Source organism: Orbicella faveolata, unplaced genomic scaffold (genome assembly GCF_042242905.1).
Source record: "Orbicella faveolata isolate gen_17 unplaced genomic scaffold, um_ofav_v1 contig_14, whole genome shotgun sequence".
Taxonomy (NCBI): Eukaryota; Metazoa; Cnidaria; class Anthozoa; order Scleractinia; family Merulinidae; genus Orbicella; species Orbicella faveolata.
In genome coordinates this window covers 23,999,945-24,019,473 of record NW_028301541.1, presented here as the reverse complement: position 1 = coordinate 24,019,473, position 19,529 = coordinate 23,999,945, and the positions used below count along the sequence as shown (strand labels likewise).

The 19,529-nt window shown below is 39.8% G+C and overlaps 2 protein-coding genes across 2 annotated transcripts; both read left to right on the top strand.

Moving 5' to 3' along the window:
• Window positions 1-1,501: 1,501 nt before the first annotated feature.
• On the top strand, window positions 1,502-6,611 carry LOC149114566 (uncharacterized). The gene is made up of 3 exons (XM_089287218.1): window positions 1,502-1,967; window positions 2,306-2,377; window positions 3,032-6,611. Exon 3 carries the CDS (start codon window positions 3,146-3,148, stop codon window positions 5,210-5,212), a length of 2,067 nt encoding a protein of 688 aa, XP_089143344.1. The 5' UTR covers window positions 1,502-1,967; window positions 2,306-2,377; window positions 3,032-3,145; the 3' UTR covers window positions 5,213-6,611.
• A 4,012-nt stretch (window positions 6,612-10,623) lies between these two features.
• On the top strand, window positions 10,624-15,778 carry LOC149114565 (uncharacterized). The gene is made up of 7 exons (XM_089286084.1): window positions 10,624-10,801; window positions 11,042-11,131; window positions 11,379-11,414; window positions 12,245-12,295; window positions 12,630-12,697; window positions 13,338-13,598; window positions 14,409-15,778. The coding sequence occupies exons 1-7, from the start codon at window positions 10,624-10,626 to the stop codon at window positions 15,726-15,728; spliced, it is 2,004 nt and encodes a 667-aa protein (XP_089142210.1). The 3' UTR covers window positions 15,729-15,778.
• Window positions 15,779-19,529: the final 3,751 nt, after the last annotated feature.

The following is a 19,529-nucleotide window of genomic DNA, read 5'->3' as shown; positions in this document are numbered from 1 at the left end:
TGATTGACCTGTGACTTCATTCTTCTAATACATCCTAAAAAACATACCTAAAAATATTCTTCAATGAGAGAAGTCATTGATGATTACTTCAAAATCCATTCTCTAGCCCATCCTGTGGCAGATCTTCATTGAAACTAGTTGTCAACATTGTCAAAATTAGTTGTCAACTTCAACACTAGAACAACTATTCCACACATTCATTATGTGGGACTGAGTAGAGTTGCTACTGTTCAAGGGTTATATACTCGTCATTGTCCTCACTAAGTTTATGACAGCATAAATTGTCTTATTGAAAATTTTGTTTTAAGGGTGTCCATTTTATAAGGATGCACACTATAAAAGCATTTAGTAATATTTGGTGTAATGGTATTCAAAATGTAATATTCTCCAGAAAAAAACATGAACTCGTTAATAATGTAAGGTAATACAAAATGTCCTTGCAATACAACGGAACAAAAATTGAAGGGCTCCTCCAAAAACACAACATGAACTTGTTAACGAAGTAAGGCATTAGAGAATATCCTTGCAATAAAACAAAAGGTTGATGAAATTGTTTACTAATTGAAGGGTCTTTTTTATCACGATGTGTAATTACTGTTTCTATGTCATTTATGATTTTTAGGCACTGCTGTTTTCAGTGTTCATGGGAACTTGCAACTGGCCATTATTATCTTGGGTGTTGTTATCTTGCTGGCTTTTAGCGGTTTCATCTGATGCGGTATGTTTTTTTTATACTGGTGATCGGTTTTCCTGTTTGAGAGAGGTGAAAATCAATGTTTTCAAGCTTCAAGCTTTTCAAGTTTTTCAAACTTTTGGGGGTGAGGAAATTGATTTAAACACCCTACTTTGGCCCAGCCAAGATTCCTCCCTAACCCTAACCCTAACCCTAACCCTAACCCTAACCCTAAACCCTAACCCTAACCCTAACCCTAACCCTAGCCTACTAAGCCTACTAAGCCTACTAAGCCTACTAAGCCTACTAAGCCTACTAAGCCTACTAAGCCTACTAAGCCTACTAAGCCTACTAAGCCTACTAAGCCTACTAAGCCTACTAAGCCTACTAAGCCTACTAAGCCTACTAAGCCTACTAAGCCTACTAAGCCTACTAAGCCTACTAAGCCTACTAAGCCTACTAAGCCTACTAAGCCTACTAAGCCTACTAAGCCTACTAAGCCTACTAAGCCTACTAAGCCTACTAAGCCTACTAAGCCTACTAAGCCTACTAAGCCTACTAAGCCTACTAAGCCTACTAAGCCTACTAAGCCTACTAAGCCTACTAAGCCTACTAAGCCTACTAAGCCTACTAAGCCTACTAAGCCTACTAAGCCTACTAAGCCTACTAAGCCTACGCTTCTTTACTTCACCTCTTTTCCTGATCTGTTGCAAACGGTCTTCCACCACCCTATTTTCATTTGAAACAGCCCAAAAATGTCGGATTTCAAATTCCGTTGAGCAGAAAAATGCGAGCATCGCTGATAAGATGGAGCTCGGCCGTTAACTTTACTTAGCCGAGGAATCAGTTGCAGTAAATCCTTTTCGGAAAATAGAGGCAAATCTCTTTTCAGTCAGTCCATCGAAATGCTTAGGCGTTTGAACGTTTGAGCACTTAAATGCTTGAACGTTCAAGGTGTAAGTCGATTAGTACTTGGCGGCTCCAGTTACTAATTGAAAGTTAATTACTTCCTGTGTGATTATTGCATCATTTGTTCCAAAAGAAGTCACTGAGGGAGATTTTTTCGTCAACCTAGGAAACCGAAATCATCACAGTCAATAAAATAAGATTGAAAGAGAATTTTCTGAAAGAAAAGATCAATAACGAGAAAGAACAGATTTGCAAGGTGCGTAGTAGCGCCTAATTCACATCCTTTAACATTAATCATTTCTTTTCTTTTGTTCTTCAGAGAAAAGCGGGCATCGGACGAAAACAAACCTCCAGTAGTTCAACGAGAACGGAGCTTGGAGATCCGGTGAGTTGAGTGAGAACCACTGCTTGATTCTCGTTTAAAACAGTCCATTTCAGATTTTGAATTTGCGTTTGGTAGAAAAATGGGTACATCACTGATTACATGGAGTAAGGACATTAACTTTACTGAGCCGAGAAATCAATTGCGGTTGATCATTTTCGGAAAACATAGAAGCCAAGTGTGAGGTCTTGCACGTAGAAATTGCGCTGTTTATTAGGTTATTAGTTTTTGAAACTTTGGCGGAGAAATGATTGAGTGAAGTATTTTCACTAGTGTCGGAGAATTCTGGTTTTGGTGATGAATGATGAGATATAGTTTTTGATTATATGTTTTTCTTTCAGAGTGAAGTGCGGATTAGACGCGAAGAGCTACAAAACTCAAGCTGGACATCAAACCCAGTACTGGAAGATTCGGTGAGTTGTGTGTTTACACTGTTTCGAAATAAGACGACGTCGAAAGGAAAAGGATTGAGCTAAGCTTTCGCTAGTGGGTCTGATTAAGGCTTCGGTAATGGCTATCAAAGTCTGTGTCAATTTCATCTCTCGTCACAAGAGTTGTAAAAGCTGGGAGCTGCTACTTGAGATACGACGATCTCCGGAGACGAAGCGCTTTCTATTCTTAGCAATAGAATTTAAAGGCACCATTTGCTAAACGCCAAGAACCATGGAAAATAGTACTTCAAATGTTCCTTTGTAAAGAATGTGGGTACATTTTACTAAGCGACCACTTTGATCCGGTTGCCATCAGACAGAAAATCTGGAAAACTTAGCTTAAAACTGAGCTTGTTGACTGAATGGGCTTGACATACTCCTAAAGAACCTCTCGTGCAAGAGACAGGGATCACTGAAATAATTTGTTCTAAAATGATAACCCTGGTACACATTCGTGCACCAGTGTTCAATATATAAATCTGTCTACATCCGTGTTACTAGTTGTAGATTATTTTTCACCTGCTTGACAAGGTGATGTGAAGAGAAATAGGATGTTCTTTACTCTTGAGCCTAAGCATTAGAACAACTCTTACTGTAAAGTGCTATTGTTAATTTGTTTTTCTTGGTTATTATTAGATAGACAAAAGTTCCTCTCTTACTGGTGGTGATGAAGAATATAACGACTCCCTTTTCCCAGTTTCTGATGACCAAGGACGGACATATCACGCTTTCATCGAAGTATGCGACAAAATGTTTACTGGCGTTCCAAGAAAAACGATTAAATCCCGCATGCGAAGCTTAGGATTGACTCTTGTCCACTGCTCTGGGGACATTCAGGACAATGTTAAAAGAGCAAGGCCTCAGTTAGCTAATTTTAGGGTAATTTCACTTATATCTAAACGAGACGTGAACATTCTCCAAGCTTATCACGAATCGCGCATGCAAAATGAAAGGCAGCTAAGTACAAAGCGCATTGGCGCCGGCTATAGTGCTTTCTCCAAAGTCGAGAGGCGTTTCAGTCGAGAGACTAGTTCCAAATCATCAGCTCTATCTTACGACAGTGGCATTAATCAAAGAAGTCCAGTAGCAACAACTTCCAATTTCTCCATTGACCATATCTTGCAAACTGGTGAGACCGCCACCAAGAGCTCCTCGATTAACGAGGCCACGCCCCGGGAGGAAAGCTCAAGCGAAGATGAATGCAACAACGCTGACTTCCAATCAATGGAGGAAGACTCATCTAACTTGGACAGTTCTGACGAATCTAATGGCGAAGACTGCCTTCAGCAAGATGATAGTGAAATCACTCTGATGTTAAAGAAACGAAAACTCAATATTTCTGCATTCCAAGATGTCATAGCTTCGGTTCGCGAGATGAAAGCGTTTTATCTTGCCGAGTTCAATCACAGAAGGCGGTCGCCGAGAATGGCAGAAAGCACATGGCAGAAACACGTGGAGAGGCTAGTAACATTCTTGGCTCACTGCGAGACCAACTTAAAACTGAAACCCGCCTTGTCTCTCGTTGATGACTTGACCTCAGTGGAGAGATTCGTGAATTACCTCAAGGAAGACCGACGTGTTCAGAACTCTACGGCTTCTCGGTATCTTCACAGTCTGATAATAACGGCAAAGTTTATCCATGCAGACCAGAGTCGAAGAAACTACGAGCACGTGGAAAGCATCTCTGATCTTCGCTCAGTGCGGAATCAACTGGAAAAGGCACAGCGTCTTACAAAGAGCGCGCCATCTGTGAAACTACTTTGGCCGCAGTTTCAGGAAGTCGTTCGAAACCTCCACTGTAGGTACGAGGAGGCCTCTGGAGTGGTTAGAGCAAGGTTACACATGAATTTCACGATGCTCCTTCTTTTCGCTGTGAACCCTGGCCGAGCCAAAGAACTGAGGACCCTACGTCTGTCAACAAAAGAACCAGCAGAGCAAGAAATTCACAAATTCGCCCAGAGTTTTCCAGAGGGAGACAATGCGATAATCTTTTCGAGCGAGGGACCTGTCTGGCTAATAGAGCATGGTTATAAAACCGCGCCAAAATACGGTCTTAATGTTGTTCGATTTGACACTGCCGAGTATCAGTTTGTCATCTTCCATCTCAAAGAGTACAAGGGCGTCTCGAGACCGCGTCTCCTGTCTGAAGACAAGCATGACTACTTCTTTGTCAACAAGCGCGGCACTCAATTCAAGACGTCTAGTTCCTTTTCACACTACCTGTCGCTCATTTTTCAAGAACACCTTGGTTTTCCTTGCGCCATCAACGAAATGAGGCACGCCCTCGTGGAACACTTCCGTTCTTCTCCAGAAAGTTCTGATGTAAGGCTAGCCGAGTCCCTAGCACGTGTTTGCAAGCACAGTTTGAGAACGCAGATAAATATTTACGATCGACGCACTGAGTCTGAACGCAGATCACAAGCATTAAGCTACCTGAATAGGTCCGCTGTCAATTTTATCCTGGACGAAGCTCCAGCTCCATGTTCCCCAAAAGATGACAGTGATCAGGAAACAGAGGATTTGCCCTCCCCGGGAGAAATGTGCGCTCTCGTGTCTTGCGACGCAACTCAGGAAAATCCCACCGTGTTCTTAGCCAAGGTTCTTAAATACACAGCGGACGGGAGGTCCGCTCGACTAGCTTGGTTTAAAGAAGTCGAAACGCGCCCAACCTACTTCGAATTCCAAGCAGGGACCGACGTGTGGGAGGAAAAGGCAAGCTCTCTGATCTACCCCGTAGATGTCGTTTTCCATCGACTCGACGGAACTTACGAGCTTCGAACACCAAAGAAACGACTGTGGTCTATGATAAAAAAGTAACACGCTCGGACATCGACACTGAAACGCCTCACGATACTGAAACGCCTCACTTAGATCCAGCTCTTTGATAACGTTTATTTAATAACAATAGACGGCCTCGCAATCTTTTAAGTTTAAGTGCAACAAAATTGTCAGCCTTTCAGAATATGGAAATGTCCCTAGATCATAGAAAGATTGAAGTATTGCTAGGATGCTCAGTGGTTGTTCTGTTCAGCATAAAACATGAAGACGACAGATATAAGGTAAAACTCACTGCAGTTATTGGAAGTCTCAGTAAGATTTTCCGGTATACGTGCGTCCACGTCAAAATATCATCAGCTGTCTTCAAGGCTATAAATTCCTCAAGGACAGTTGTCTTAGGCAGACAAAAAAAGGGACAATTCTGTTGCATTTGACCTTCGAGATACAATGTACTATACATTTTACGCTGAAAAACGATTTGGATAATGGGAGAAAACGTTGTCCTTGAGTCGGGCAAAGTATTTCCAAAACAGTATGTCGTGTTTAGGAGTTTAAGAGGCAATTTGTACAGCAAATAACATAGCTAGTGAACCCTTGACCAACATACACTCTTTTAGATGGTGCTTGCTTTCTGAAAACCAATCGCATCCATTGTGGTGTTTGGGTCAAAGACGTATTTGTTTAATGTTCGATTTATTAGGGAATCGTTTCGGGGAATTTGGAGTCGCTATATTGTTTTGATTGTGTTGGTCAAGGACTAACTTTTAAGACTAAGAAATGGGTAGCAATCCCCCAGTAAGAGTAAGCGTTGTCCAAGTCAGCCTTGTATATATAGTTTTATTTGGTTCCTGTTGCATTTAGAGTGGCAAATATAACAGAGTGTTAAGTGCAGTAATTTAAAATTTTCGTGTTTTCAATCCCCCAGTAAGGGTAAGCGTTGTCCAAGTCAGCCTTGCATATATAGTTTTATTTGGTTCCTGTTGCGTTTAGATCGGCAAATACTACAGACTGTTTGTTAAGTGCAGTAATTTAAAATTTTCGCGATTTCAATCCCCAGTAAGAGTAAGCGTTGTCCAAGTCAGCCTAGTATATATGAGTTTATATAGTTCCTGTTACGTTTAGATTGGCAAATACTACAGAGTGTTTGTTTAGCGCAGTGATCTAAAATTTTCGTGATTTCACAGTTTCTTTGAGGCTCTATGAAGCCAGTCAGGTTAATGTTCTTTTTTTGGTCATATAAGACAGAACAGAACAGAACAGATGAAAAGAGTTTTCTTTATAGCTCAATTACAAGAAAATGTATTTGTCTTTTTTCCAGAGTTTTACTGTGAAGTTAGCAAGTCAAACATGTGACGTTTATAAGACAGAACATGACCAGTGAAGGCTGATTACATTGTTAGATTGTTGATCGCAAATAAATAGTTTTGGTTGCACTCAATTGCGCTTGTCTTGATTGAAGTTTTTCGTGGGGCTGATCACTCACAAAACCTTTTAAGATTCTTATCCCTTTTTCCAATTAAGTAGACAGTAACAAAGTTTAAAAATGACTTTTCCCTGTTTTCTGTAAATTAAAGTAGACGCATAACTGCGTGTACTTGGGTTTCTCTTAAATCCTAAAAACACGACTTTCCTTCTACAGCGTATTGCCACGCTAAGATTTCACTGGTTTAGTGGTCAAGTGGATATCATTGTGACATCCCATTTGAGATTTGGGCGTTCCACTTTCCGTGACCGGTTTTTTTCCCCTTGATCTAACAAGGAAAGTCCTTAGTTCTTTTTTCTCGAATATTACCGATTTGACGTGAAGACTCTTTCGTGCTTATGTTTTGCTCGATACATCCATAGTATCATCTTGTTTATCTTTGCGTGGGTTCTAACATGACTACTTAGTCCATACGCGACCACACTGTTCGACTTTGACATGAAACATGCCTTTCAGTTTATGTTTTATGTTCAGGTGAAGCAAAGCTTTTTGAGCCGATCAGAGAGAACGCACTTATATATATCCCTATATTTTAAAGCAAAATTCTGAACCTCCGAAGCTCGAGAAAACTTGTGAACTTCGTGCCATTTCAAAACGCCAAATTTTTCACGACCTCTAAAAAACGGTTTCCGGATCCGAAGCGTTATAAAAACGTGTCCGTGTTTTGCCATATTTAATTCTAGCGAAAATTTACAGAACATTTTCGAATAAGGAGTGATCGTACAAAAATCGTTCTCGGATAAAAATGTTTCGAAGAGGTCGTGAAAAATTAGACAATCCATGTAACAGTCAAACCTCTCTACAACGGCTACCTTGGGGTAAGGGGCCGTTATGGGGTGGTAGGGGTGTGATGGTACCTGTTTTTACGGGGGCTACAACATTTGTATATTAAACACAATGCTTATATTAGCATCGAAATACCTAAAACAGTCAAAATATGTCAAAAAAACAAAAACCAAACAGAAACAGAGACCAACGATGCGCGGTACGGATCAAGGTTCCTGACGACTTACAATATAAAATGGGTTTTTGTATACACCATTCGTCAGTCGTTGATTAACTGGCCGTTGTGGAGAGGTTATTTTGGCAATTAGTGGCCGTTGCCGTTATGAAGAGGTGACCGTTGTAGAGAGGTGAAGAGTAAATTTATGGGCCGTCCGCCGGGACGAAACAAAATGGCCGCTGTAGAGAGGTGGCCGTTGTAAGGAGGTGGTCGTTGGTGGAGGTTGGACTGTATTTAAAAACTCGGGACAGGGTGATAGCCACCAGCTCTATAAGCTTTAATTTGTATATTCTCGAACTCATAATCTAATTGCTTAATAGAAACACGATTATTAACCAATCAGCGCGTATATTTTCACAGGGCTGTTTTCTAAAATGTTGCATTGTAACAGAGCGCGCTTGTCCTACTTAATTCCTATTGAGCCATCATGAACGAAATCTCTATATACGTGCGGCCGTGCGTATAAAACATGACGTGTACAGTTTTCGTCGAGTTTGGTGCAAGTTCCCTTTGTTTAAGTTTCGGAAATGTCAAGATTATTCTGAACAATCCAAACCCTACTTCGAGCCTTTGACTTTTGCCAAGCTAAGATGTTTACTTAAACTTGAGTATTTTGACTTTCTTTGTCTACATCTTCATTGAGTATTTTTGACTTTGTTTGCCTGTATTTTATTATAATTAATTCGGAAAAGCGAATTTTTCTATGACAATAAGCCGTTTTGTTCAACTGTTGCTCAACTGATTGTGGCGTGTTAACATCCTAATAACCTTTGTTTTCCTTCACCGTGTGTTGTGAGAACCTTGTAGTCAATCACAGATAAAGCATATTTTAGCGCCCAAGTTTTTGTCGCCATGTTATACAAGAATTGGTTTATGCTTTTAGCTGTGCCTATATCGAGTTATGGGTTCACTTGGGAAGTTTGTAGAGCACTCAAGAGGCCAGAGTTGCTCTCGACTATCGCCTCGAGCAGCTCTTACGCTTCTTTCGTGCCCTCGAAACTTCCCGCGTGCATCCAAAACTCGATACACGCGCGCTAAGCATGAACCAGTTCTTTAGAATATGATGCTTTTTTCGTCACCGTTTTCAAAAGCTTTCGTTTCCAGATGTCCACACTACAAACGAAACGTTTTCAAAATGCTCCACTTTGGAAACCGTTTCCGAAAGCCTCCGTTTTCATCAGCGTTTTCGGGCGTTTTAGTAGGGATGATAGGCGAAAACGCATCAAAAAATTGTGCGTTTTCATACGGCCGTGCGTATAAAACATGACGTGTGCAGTTTTCGTCGAGTTTGGTGCAAGTTCCCTTTGTTTAAGTTTCGGAAATGTCAAGATTATTCTGAACAATCCAAACCCTACTTCGAGCCTTTGACTTTTGCCAAGCTAAGATGTTTACTTAAACTTGAGTATTTTGACTTTCTTTGTCTACATCTTCATTGAGTATTTTTGACTTTGTTTGCCTGTATTTTATTATAATTAATTCGGAAAAGCGAATTTTTCTATGACAATAAGCCGTTTTGTTCAACTGTTGCTCAACTGATTGTGGCGTGTTAACATCCTAATAACCTTTGTTTTCCTTCACCGTGTGTTGTGAGAACCTTGTAGTCAATCACAGATAAAGCATATTTTAGCGCCCAAGTTTTTGTCGCCATGTTATACAAGAATTGGTTTATGCTTTTAGCTGTGCCTATATCGAGTTATGGGTTCACTTGGGAAGTTTGTAGAGCACTCAAGAGGCCAGAGTTGCTCTCGACTATCGCCTCGAGCAGCTCTTACGCTTCTTTCGTGCCCTCGAAACTTCCCGCGTGCATCCAAAACTCGATACACGCGCGCTAAGCATGAACCAGTTCTTTAGAATATGATGCTTTTTTCGTCACCGTTTTCAAAAGCTTTCGTTTCCAGATGTCCACACTACAAACGAAACGTTTTCAAAATGCTCCACTTTGGAAATCGTTTCCGAAAGCCTCCGTTTTCATCAGCGTTTTCGGGCGTTTTAGTGGGGATGATAGGCGAAAACGCATCAAAAAATTATGCGTTTTCATACTAAACCGCATTAGTGTGGTAAGGGCTTTAGGCACCGTCCACACTACGTCGGAAAAATTCCAAAATTTTGTTTATTGCTTATTTTTGCCATTTATAAACATAAAAATTTCCCATCACTGTATATTATAGGCAAGGAAGCCTAGAGAAGCCAACAAGGCTTATGTAAAGGGCTACCTAAATACACAATTCTTAGCAAAAGAATAAAAATGCTGTCATTGGCACAAAACGGAGCCCTCACTCTGAAAACGCATTAAAGTTTGAAATAAATAACTTTATTAACGTGTCAAAATTCTAGCTCACTGTAAAACAGTAAGCTAATTGGGGACACTTACACTAATAAAAATTACAGAATTCCAATCGCAAAAAGACTAGTTAATTACAGCATAAAAGACAACTATTTGCAATTTTCGAAAACGTTCTTCCGACCGGAGGAATTTTGAAAACGTAACAACCGAAAAGTCTGGATTTGTGTTTGAGGAAGACTCCGGAGAGAAACTCACATTATGGTGATGTCATAGTTGTCGAAAAGCTCCGTTTTCAAATATTTTCCATCCAGACTAGAGGGAAAAGCCGGCGTTTTCAAATTCCTCCGGTCGGAAGAACGTTTTCGTTTTTTTTTTTTCACGGTTGTCTGAGTTTCACAGTAACTTAAACTTACGTATTATTTAAAAAATATGAAGCAGGCTTTTTATCCGTATTTCTATATAGGAAATGAATGTAGATATTTATTTGTGGTCTAGATTTGTCCTATTTAATTTGTTTTAATCACGACTAGGACTTCACGCAGACTTCCGTTGCCAAGTTCTTTCCGTGATTGGTTGAAAAATTTGAAAAAACAATTTGCCGTGATCCTATTGGCTGAGACGTGGGTAAAAAACCAACGGTTGCACTAAAAAGACTGACTTTAAAAAAGTTTCCTTTGACAATGGACGACTACGTTCGATTGCCGAAGACTTTGTTCCAAGAATTTGTTGTTCTTTGGAGACAGGTTGAGTCCATGGCGCCTACGCTTTCGGACGATGCCCAGGAACTTATTGGAAAAGTTCGTGACACAATTGGCAAAATTAAAATTCAAGTGAGCTCATCGGAATGTGAGATCCCGGGTATGTTTAAATAGCCATTGAATATTCTGCTTGACTTCTCTCCAGAGTACCTTTTTAATTAGGGACCAGACGCATAATTTATCCCCAGTTGAAAAGTCTTACTAATTCCTCTTTCCAGATTCTCCAATCACTGACCAGCCATCCAGCCCACCAGGTAATTTTGATTAATGCATTCTCGAGTTTATGTATACTAATGCTTGTCCATACAAATTAGAATTTTTTTATTCATTTCATATTTAGATACGGATATGCTACCAGCTAGTGAAGTACCCTCCAGGGAGGTACCAGTGCCATCTGCAATTAACAAGACACAAGAGACCGACACAACAGGTTGGTATGAAAAGGGAATTTAGCTCATACTGTGACAGTTGAATAATGTCAAGGGCAGATCTAGGGAAAGGGTGGAGGGAGTGTGCATCCCCCCTGTGATGAAGCCTTCTCTGTATTTGCTTTTAAAATTTGTGTACCTCACCAGTCAGTTATGCCATTCCTTAGTGGTGCACCCCCTTCTACGAAAAATCCTGGATCTGCCCCTGAATTTACCCACAATTTGAAAATTTTTCATTCCTCTCCCCAGGAACCCGAGCCAATGATCAGCCCACCAACCCAACAGGTAATTTTAAATGCAGCTCTGAGTTTTCGCAAAAACAAATGTAGGCTAATGCCTGCCCATTGTGATAAGTTAACCCTTTACCCCTCAGGCGAACGGCAGTTTTTCCCAAATCAGCAAATAAAGACACTCTGCCTGTGTACAATATGCCATTTGAAAGCCACTAATCAGCTTATTTAAGAATTGACATCAGCAGCTATGAAGAAGGTAGACATTTTAAGAGAAATTGCTTTAAAATGTGAAAATGAATGACTTCAAAAATGTGTCAATCTTCTACTATGTTAGGTATACCACTAAACTATAGCTTATCTAGCAGCTCTTAATGCATAGCTTGATATGAAACAAGCCTTGCATTCCATTTGCATCCTGAAAAAGGAACTAAAAACTTCTGGGGGTGGTCAAACATGTCTTGGATGGGAGGGGGTCAAAATTTTATGACTTCAATGAGCAGATCTTCACAAGACAATTTTCATGGCAAAAATTCATAGAATTTACGACCTTGACCTTATTCATAGAAGTTATGACCTTGTGTGCCCATTTGCACTCTTAGAGGGTAAAGGGTTAAATATTCATGTCACTTTTTGACACATAGTTCCCAAGAGAGCTTGGTGTGAGAACAAGTAAAAAGGGGGCCTGGGGGTAAAACATTTTTTCTTCATTCACTTCATTTAATTCAGATACTCTGAGCTCTTGGAATACCCTTTAACTTAATTCTGCTTCTGAGGAATATTGACTTGTTTCATTAAGCTATGCACACTGCTTACTTAATTTAAAAAGCAGGTATGCTGATTAGCCAGTTGAGTCCAACTGTTCCCAAATGGTTTCTTTTTTAGTAAGTACAACTACACCACAAGAAATGTCTCCAATCCCAATGGATACATCAGGTATGTTAAGAAAACAATACATTTTTAATGACTTTTCAATGAATTTAATGAGTTATATTTCAGTGAACACAATGAGCCTATGAGCTGTTACAAAACAATAAGTGGCACTTGTACAGATTACTCGTATCCTGCAACTTCAGAAAATATCTATGCACTTGAGGGGGGGTTCAAACCTAAACATTTGTCATAGTAAGTGTGGGGGAAACTGTAATTTACAGGGCTTAAGCAAAAAAATACTCTGGGAAGGCTATGGAACTGATATTTTCTTGAACACATAATAAGTTAAAAGGCCTTAAATATTGATTATGGTCTTGCCAACTTGCTTGGACTGCAGATAGAGCAAGAACTAGCAGAGTGAAAAAGAGGAAACGCAGGGTTCAGAAAAAGATCAAATGTTCTAAGGTAACCTTGCATATTAATCAACTGAGTTGATGTGCAGTGTTGAATTTTTTAAGACGAAATCCGATAGGAAATTGAGCAATTTCAGACTTTTGTGGACAAAAATCTTGTACCAATACAATGTTAAGTATATTAAGATCCTTTTTGCATTTTCTTAAAGCTAAAGATATAAATAATTGCCTGAAATAACACCAAAAACAATTTTCCAAAGGAACTGGAGAAAATGAATTTTGAAGTTCAGAGAAATAGTGCAATCACAGGTAAAATTTCATTGTCAGTTTTATTTCACCAGTACTTTCAAGTGTTTCTTATGAACTTCAAACTTTGTTTTTGACATTTGGTGTTGTAAGAAATGATTTCTTTTGAGAAGATATTCAAAATAGTCACACAGAAGTTTGCAATATGATGCAAATAATCTTGGTACAAAGTTTCTGTCCACTTGTTACTCGAACTTCTGGTGTTCTTAATTCTTTGACATAATGGAGTAAAACAACTACTAATAGGTTATTACAATTCAAACTCAAGGCATGTACAGAATACCAGAGTCTGGGTATATAAGCTGTCATGATTTATTAATTATTACATGTTGGCTAGCGAGATAAAATGAAACCTCCAAGATGCTTATAAACTTTCAATCTCAAAGGAATCTCCACATACACCACCAGCTGCCTTGGAAAGTGAATCAGTCCCTCAGGTAAACTTTGCAGAAAACAAAGAATTCAAATATTTGAAGGAGCATTTGGCACCTATTAAAGATCCATCACTTAAAGCAGCCATTTACATGACATATCTGGAAAATTGTGATTTTAATACCACCATGGCACCCAATTCAATCATTCGGTTTGACAATGATGATGTGACAGAACTTCTCTCTATTGAGGACAATCCTGACATGGCAATACAGGTAAAAAACTTTTCAGAATCACAGTGTGTTAAAATAACATTTGTATCATCCTGTTAAGACATTGGTTGGCTCTTTTGTAAATTGCTACTTAATCTCATGGAACCCTAATTGGTAATTCTCCCATAAAGGCATATAAAACAATGACAAAGGTATTATGGGCAATTCCACTTCACCACAGATTAATCAAAGTTTACAGCAGCTCATCAGTATTATATCCCAAAACATTTATATTGAAATTGTCCATCATCAGCCATCTTCACAGATTCTAGGAATTTATCAACATTTACATGTTATAACCTAGAATACCTTCCGCCATTGTTCCATAAGCTTTGAACTACCTTGCTGAAATGGCTGGATCTGAGTACTTAATTTATGCATGATAATTTAAAACAATAGTATATTTAACATATAATTAAAATTATTACAGGGCTTATTAGCTCACACCCGATGTGCCTTACAATAATTTTACAAATTCAGAACTGAAACTGTCACTAAAACCCTAGATAAGCGCCAGCCTGATGAGCCACTTTGCTCACATGCAGATAATAGCAAAGTTTGTCTGCTGTATTTTGATTGTTCCTTATTACATAATATACAGATTTAGCCAAGCCTAAAAGGGGAGCTCCCGGGTCATGTTGTTCAAAACCCGATTAAGCTAACCCAGGATAAGTCAGAGATTTGATTTGATTTTTGTAACTTTGCAGTGAGGTTTTCTGTTTATATAGTTTGGCCTCCTCTTTTGAGTTTGAATAACCTCAAACTACACAAAACACAAGCAGTGAATTAAATATTATGACTATTACCTGTTAGGTTATTGGAAAATTACATCAAGCCTTGCAGCAAAGGTATCAACTTGCCACACAGCAGGCTTATGCCATAGGTGGATTTCTTACAGAATGCATAGCCCAACACCATAGTGAAAGCATGCCAGATGTTCCTCAGCAGCGTTCTCGTGGAAGGCCAAACTACAGTTCTATTTTAGATATTCTTGATGGAATAGATGAACTTGGAGCATCATCATCTAATCTCCATGACCAGATTGCAGTTTTCAATTCAGTTTCCAAGTTCCCATTGCTAAATTATGTGAACGAGCCAATGAGCCATTTTGTTAGTGCTGAAGTACGGTCAGCCATAGTTAATTTACCAGCAAGAATACACCATACGTGTGATGTGCCCAGCAACATCTACGAAGCTTACAACAATACAAGTCCATACAGATCTGTGGTGTGTGATGATGGAGGTCCAGAACTTTCCGAAAAAATATGTTATCCCACTGTTATTCCCTGTGATGGTGATGGTTTGGTTATGAACATTAATATTGATTCTGACAAACCCCTAGAGAATGCAGTTTTCACCCGTCTTTTTGGAATAGATGCACCGGAGTTGGCAGCAATCCATTTTGTGAAAACAGATGATTTAAAACATGTTTATTTAAAAAGAATGGGTCACATAAGCCTCTGTGCAGTTCATCTTTTCCTGCGCTTGTTTGTTCTGCAAGGAACAGCTGATCTGTGTGAAGAAATTCCGGCGGAGGGAATAGATCTCCCTCACGATTACTATGGCCGCCCGTTAAAGGAATTTTGGTTCAAGTATACGACACCACCTTCTGATGAGATGGAGACAAGATTCCTTGAGTTTGTTGAACAGCTAGTCAGTACTCAATCAGAGCTACGCAAGAGGCTAATGTCACCATTTCCAGTATGTAATGCAACTACAACGAGTCCTTTCTTGTTATCACTCAATGCACTCCTTGTTGTAACTGGTTTTTGCCATGTTTTCACGAGATACTGCCAAGACAAGCTACTACTCGGTCTACAGGGAGTGGCAAAAGAGAAAAAAATGGGTCCAATCTGGTGTGGTGCCTCTAGAAATTTCATTTATGGGTGCAATTCAGATAACAGTGCTGACCACATCTTGAAGCATTTTAACCTTGAGACAACTAGGAATTTGCAGCGGAAAGGATATCCTTATAACAAGTCCAGTGCATTCCTACCTTGGCATGAGAGAAAAACTACCAAACAGATTTGTTCTAACCAAACTACCCGAGCACAAGCTCATGAGCACCAAACTCAGCATTTACCCAAGAAAGAACCCCAGTTTGGAATTTACAACGAGATTACAAGGTACTAGATAAATATAACAGACCTGGTTGTTCAAATGCCGAATGCCAAAAATTAAAATCAGTATTGAAAAACCATTCTGTAACACATGAGAAACAGTTTTTATCACATTTCCAAACACCAAGAACAGAGTTGAGAACATGATGTGTAGTGGAGTATTTATGATGAACTTTGGAATGTTTGGAAACGTGATAAAATACAGCCTCAAGTGTTTGATATATCTCTTCAATCAAAACCAAAACTAATACAAGAAATACACTCGTAAGAATCTATGCTAAATAAGATCTGATATCCAGACACAGTCGCAGTTATGATTTCCATTGTTTCAAATTGATGAATTATTAATGAGTTGCAGAAGGAAATGAAGAAGGCTGGCCTTGTGCACTTGAATTGAAGACAAACTTTTCCTGGAGAAAATAATCGTAACGTAACATAATAGTTGTTGACCTCATGTTATCACTGTCTAATGTGAAGGAATTTAAGAGAGCCATTTGTGTTTTCTCAGTAATTCAGGTGGGGGTGTTTTAATGATCCAAGTGCTATGACCAACCTTCCAACAAGTAAATAGGTCCTTACACTTTGTCAATTAATATTTACAGGTCAGGTCATCCAGAAAAGAATTTTGAAGTGGTTAAAACTGGCGAGGCATTCCTTCAAGTCCGACCTAGTCTAGTGGTTGGGGTGGGTGGAGTGGACACTGGTCTAGGTTTGTTCACCCTCCATAAAATCCCCAGAGACAGATACGTGTGTGCCTATGCTCCTACTGCCAACCTCAGAGAGTCACACTTGGATGGTGACTATGTAATTGAAATGACTTTCAAAGACAAAATTCTTTCTGTAGATGGTAAACAAAACCCCTTCGAACTAGGTTTGGGAATTTTCTGCAACGATGGTAGTTTTCCACTATCACTTGCAAAAGCTAAATTTTCAAAAATAATAGCCCAAAGAGTCAATTGCGAGTTTTCTAAATGGAATGATGAGATCTGGATTAAAACAACACGAGAGGTGAATGCTGGAGAGGAGCTACTTGTCATCTACTCTCACGATCAGAGCTACTGGACCTCCATCTTCAGTGCAGATCAACTTGCCAAGATTGCAACTGCCCTCGCTTCATGTGGCCCAACCTTACAGGAAGCTGATCATTGTATCTGGCATCTCCAGGTGTAAAATTTCTGGTGAGTTTAAGTTTTCACAGCTTCAAACAGGATGTGTGATGTTTGTGTTCATTACTATACAGTGTACTGTAGTTTCTTGTTTGACCAAGAACTCAGGACTGAAATACGTAGCTTATTTCTTTGAAAATATATGCTGTGGTGATGGTGTTTCATCTTGCAGTGATGCGGTGTTAATTTTTCGCCGCACCCAGACCCCCAAATGTTCCCCATCTAACCTGTAATGGATTAGCACCAGTCAACAAGCAGCAAAGGTATTGCTACTCATGCCTGTTCCAAAAACTAGGACAAGAGATGGTGTTGCAATTCTCAGTTGACCAGTGCAAACTTAAAATACCTTCAGTGGTTAACTTTTATTCCAGCCAGAAGAGTAACTTTACCTGCGAAATTTAGCAAGAAAAAGAGTGTTCATTTAAGTACTGACAGCATTTTTGAATGTAACCTTTCTACAAATCTCAATGTTGATGGTTCACCTTTTTCTGCCACGAGTTATGATTATTTGCCAATAGAAGTTAAGCGGCAATTTATAAAGCGGTAGTGAAAAAGTCCAGTTTGAATGGTTTCATTTCAATTTTTGTCTACTGTAACATGATGGCAAAGCATTCTGTGAAACATAACACACAAGTTTTCATGTGCCCCTCGTTGCTGACAAAAACATGCTATCATTGTATTGAAAGCACTCCAACACTGCCTATAGTTTGTTGCACAGAAATAACACAGGGATTTTATGCCAGAAGTTTCAACAAATAGGCAAAACAGATCTCAAGATGACCTCATGCCCAAAACAATACCAAAATCCTCATGTTTAACTTACTCGTTGTCGAATGTCAAAAACTAAGTGATGAGCAGACAGGAGGAAATACTAACGCCGAACATCATCAAAAATCGCTTCGTTGGATATAATAAAACAAAGCGACAGCTTACCTTCCGACGCCAACGACGTAAAACGTTTTTCACTTCAGTTCATTACTCACTTGTGCGAAGAAACACATGCACAGTTTTCTTGAGCCTCTAATACATCGGTCCAGTGGTCAACGCACAAATATATATCAGATATCCTTAGTACCCAGGGTCTCTCGGTAGATATTCCAAAGGGTTGCAAGGACTTGTGGGATTTAATTCGGGTAAAACCGTGCTAAAATCCAACAAGTCTCTGCGACCCTATCTACCGAGCTATCCTGGGAACGAAATAACTACTACCGATGTAACCTGGCAACCGGATCTTCCGCGACTTGCCAGGTTCCAAAGCCCAAAATAAAAATATCACCTCAAGTTCAATTTTCTCGGTCAATGGCGAACGAAGTTAATTGACCCCTTTTATCATGATGGTCTGATGTCATTCATGTCGGTTCTCTCTCCTGTGCCGGTGTCTAGATCGAGGCATATATCATCTGCTGGCCGGACGTCAATTCGCCACCATCGGGACGCAGTGTCGGTGGCTGGATTTTTCTCTGAGGTGCGTAGAGTTGAGTAGCTACTCGGTTTGATGATTAGTTTCGTTTTTGTCGGGTAAAACCGCCTTCAATTAACTTAGTTAAAGTGGAGCTATTTTCTCCAAGCTCTGATTGATTTCATACCGACAGAGGCCCGTGTGAACTGCTTAGAGTTTCAGAGGTATTGCCGGCTGTCTCTGTTCGAGCAATGAGCGCGCAAAGATGATTTACTAAGAATGAATTCTACTCACAGCACATTTTAGGTTGTTTTTTTCAGTTTTTGTTATGTCCCCGTATTAGTAGGGGAGTTTTCCCCCAGCTAGTCGGCTGATGGCATTCTTAATAAAGTTTCTATCTATCTATCTTATTGTGTTTTCAACTAACGCGAAACGTCGCTTTTAACTGAGACATGTATCACCTCAAGTTCAATTTTCTCGGTCAATGGCGAACGAAGTTAATTGACCCCTTTTATCATGATGGTCTGATGTCATTCATGTCGGTTCTCTCTCCTGTGCCGGTGTCTAGATCGAGGCATATATCATCTGCTGGCCGGACGTCAATTCGCCACCATCGGGACGCAGTGTCGGTGGCTGGATTTTTCTCTGAGGTGCGTAGAGTTGAGTAGCTACTCGGTTTGATGATTAGTTTCGTTTTTGTCGGGTAAAACCGCCTTCAATTAACTTAGTTAAAGTGGAGCTATTTTCTCCAAGCTCTGATTGATTTCATACCGACAGAGGCCCGTGTGAACTGCTTAGAGTTTCAGAGGTATTGCCGGCTGTCTCTGTTCGAGCAATGAGCGCGCAAAGATGATTTACTAAGAATGAATTCTACTCACAGCACATTTTAGGTTGTTTTTTTCAGTTTTTGTTATGTCCCCGTATTAGTAGGGGAGTTTTCCCCCAGCTAGTCGGCTGATGGCATTCTTAATAAAGTTTCTATCTATCTATCTTATTGTGTTTTCAACTAACGCGAAACGTCGCTTTTAACTGAGACATGTATCACCTCAAGTTCAATTTTCTCGGTCAATGGCGAACGAAGTTAATTGACCCCTTTTATCATGATGGTCTGATGTCATTCATGTCGGTTCTCTCTCCTGTGCCGGTGTCTAGATCGAGGCATATATCATCTGCTGGCCGGACGTCAATTCGCCACCATCGGGACGCAGTGTCGGTGGCTGGATTTTTCTCTGAGGTGCGTAGAGTTGAG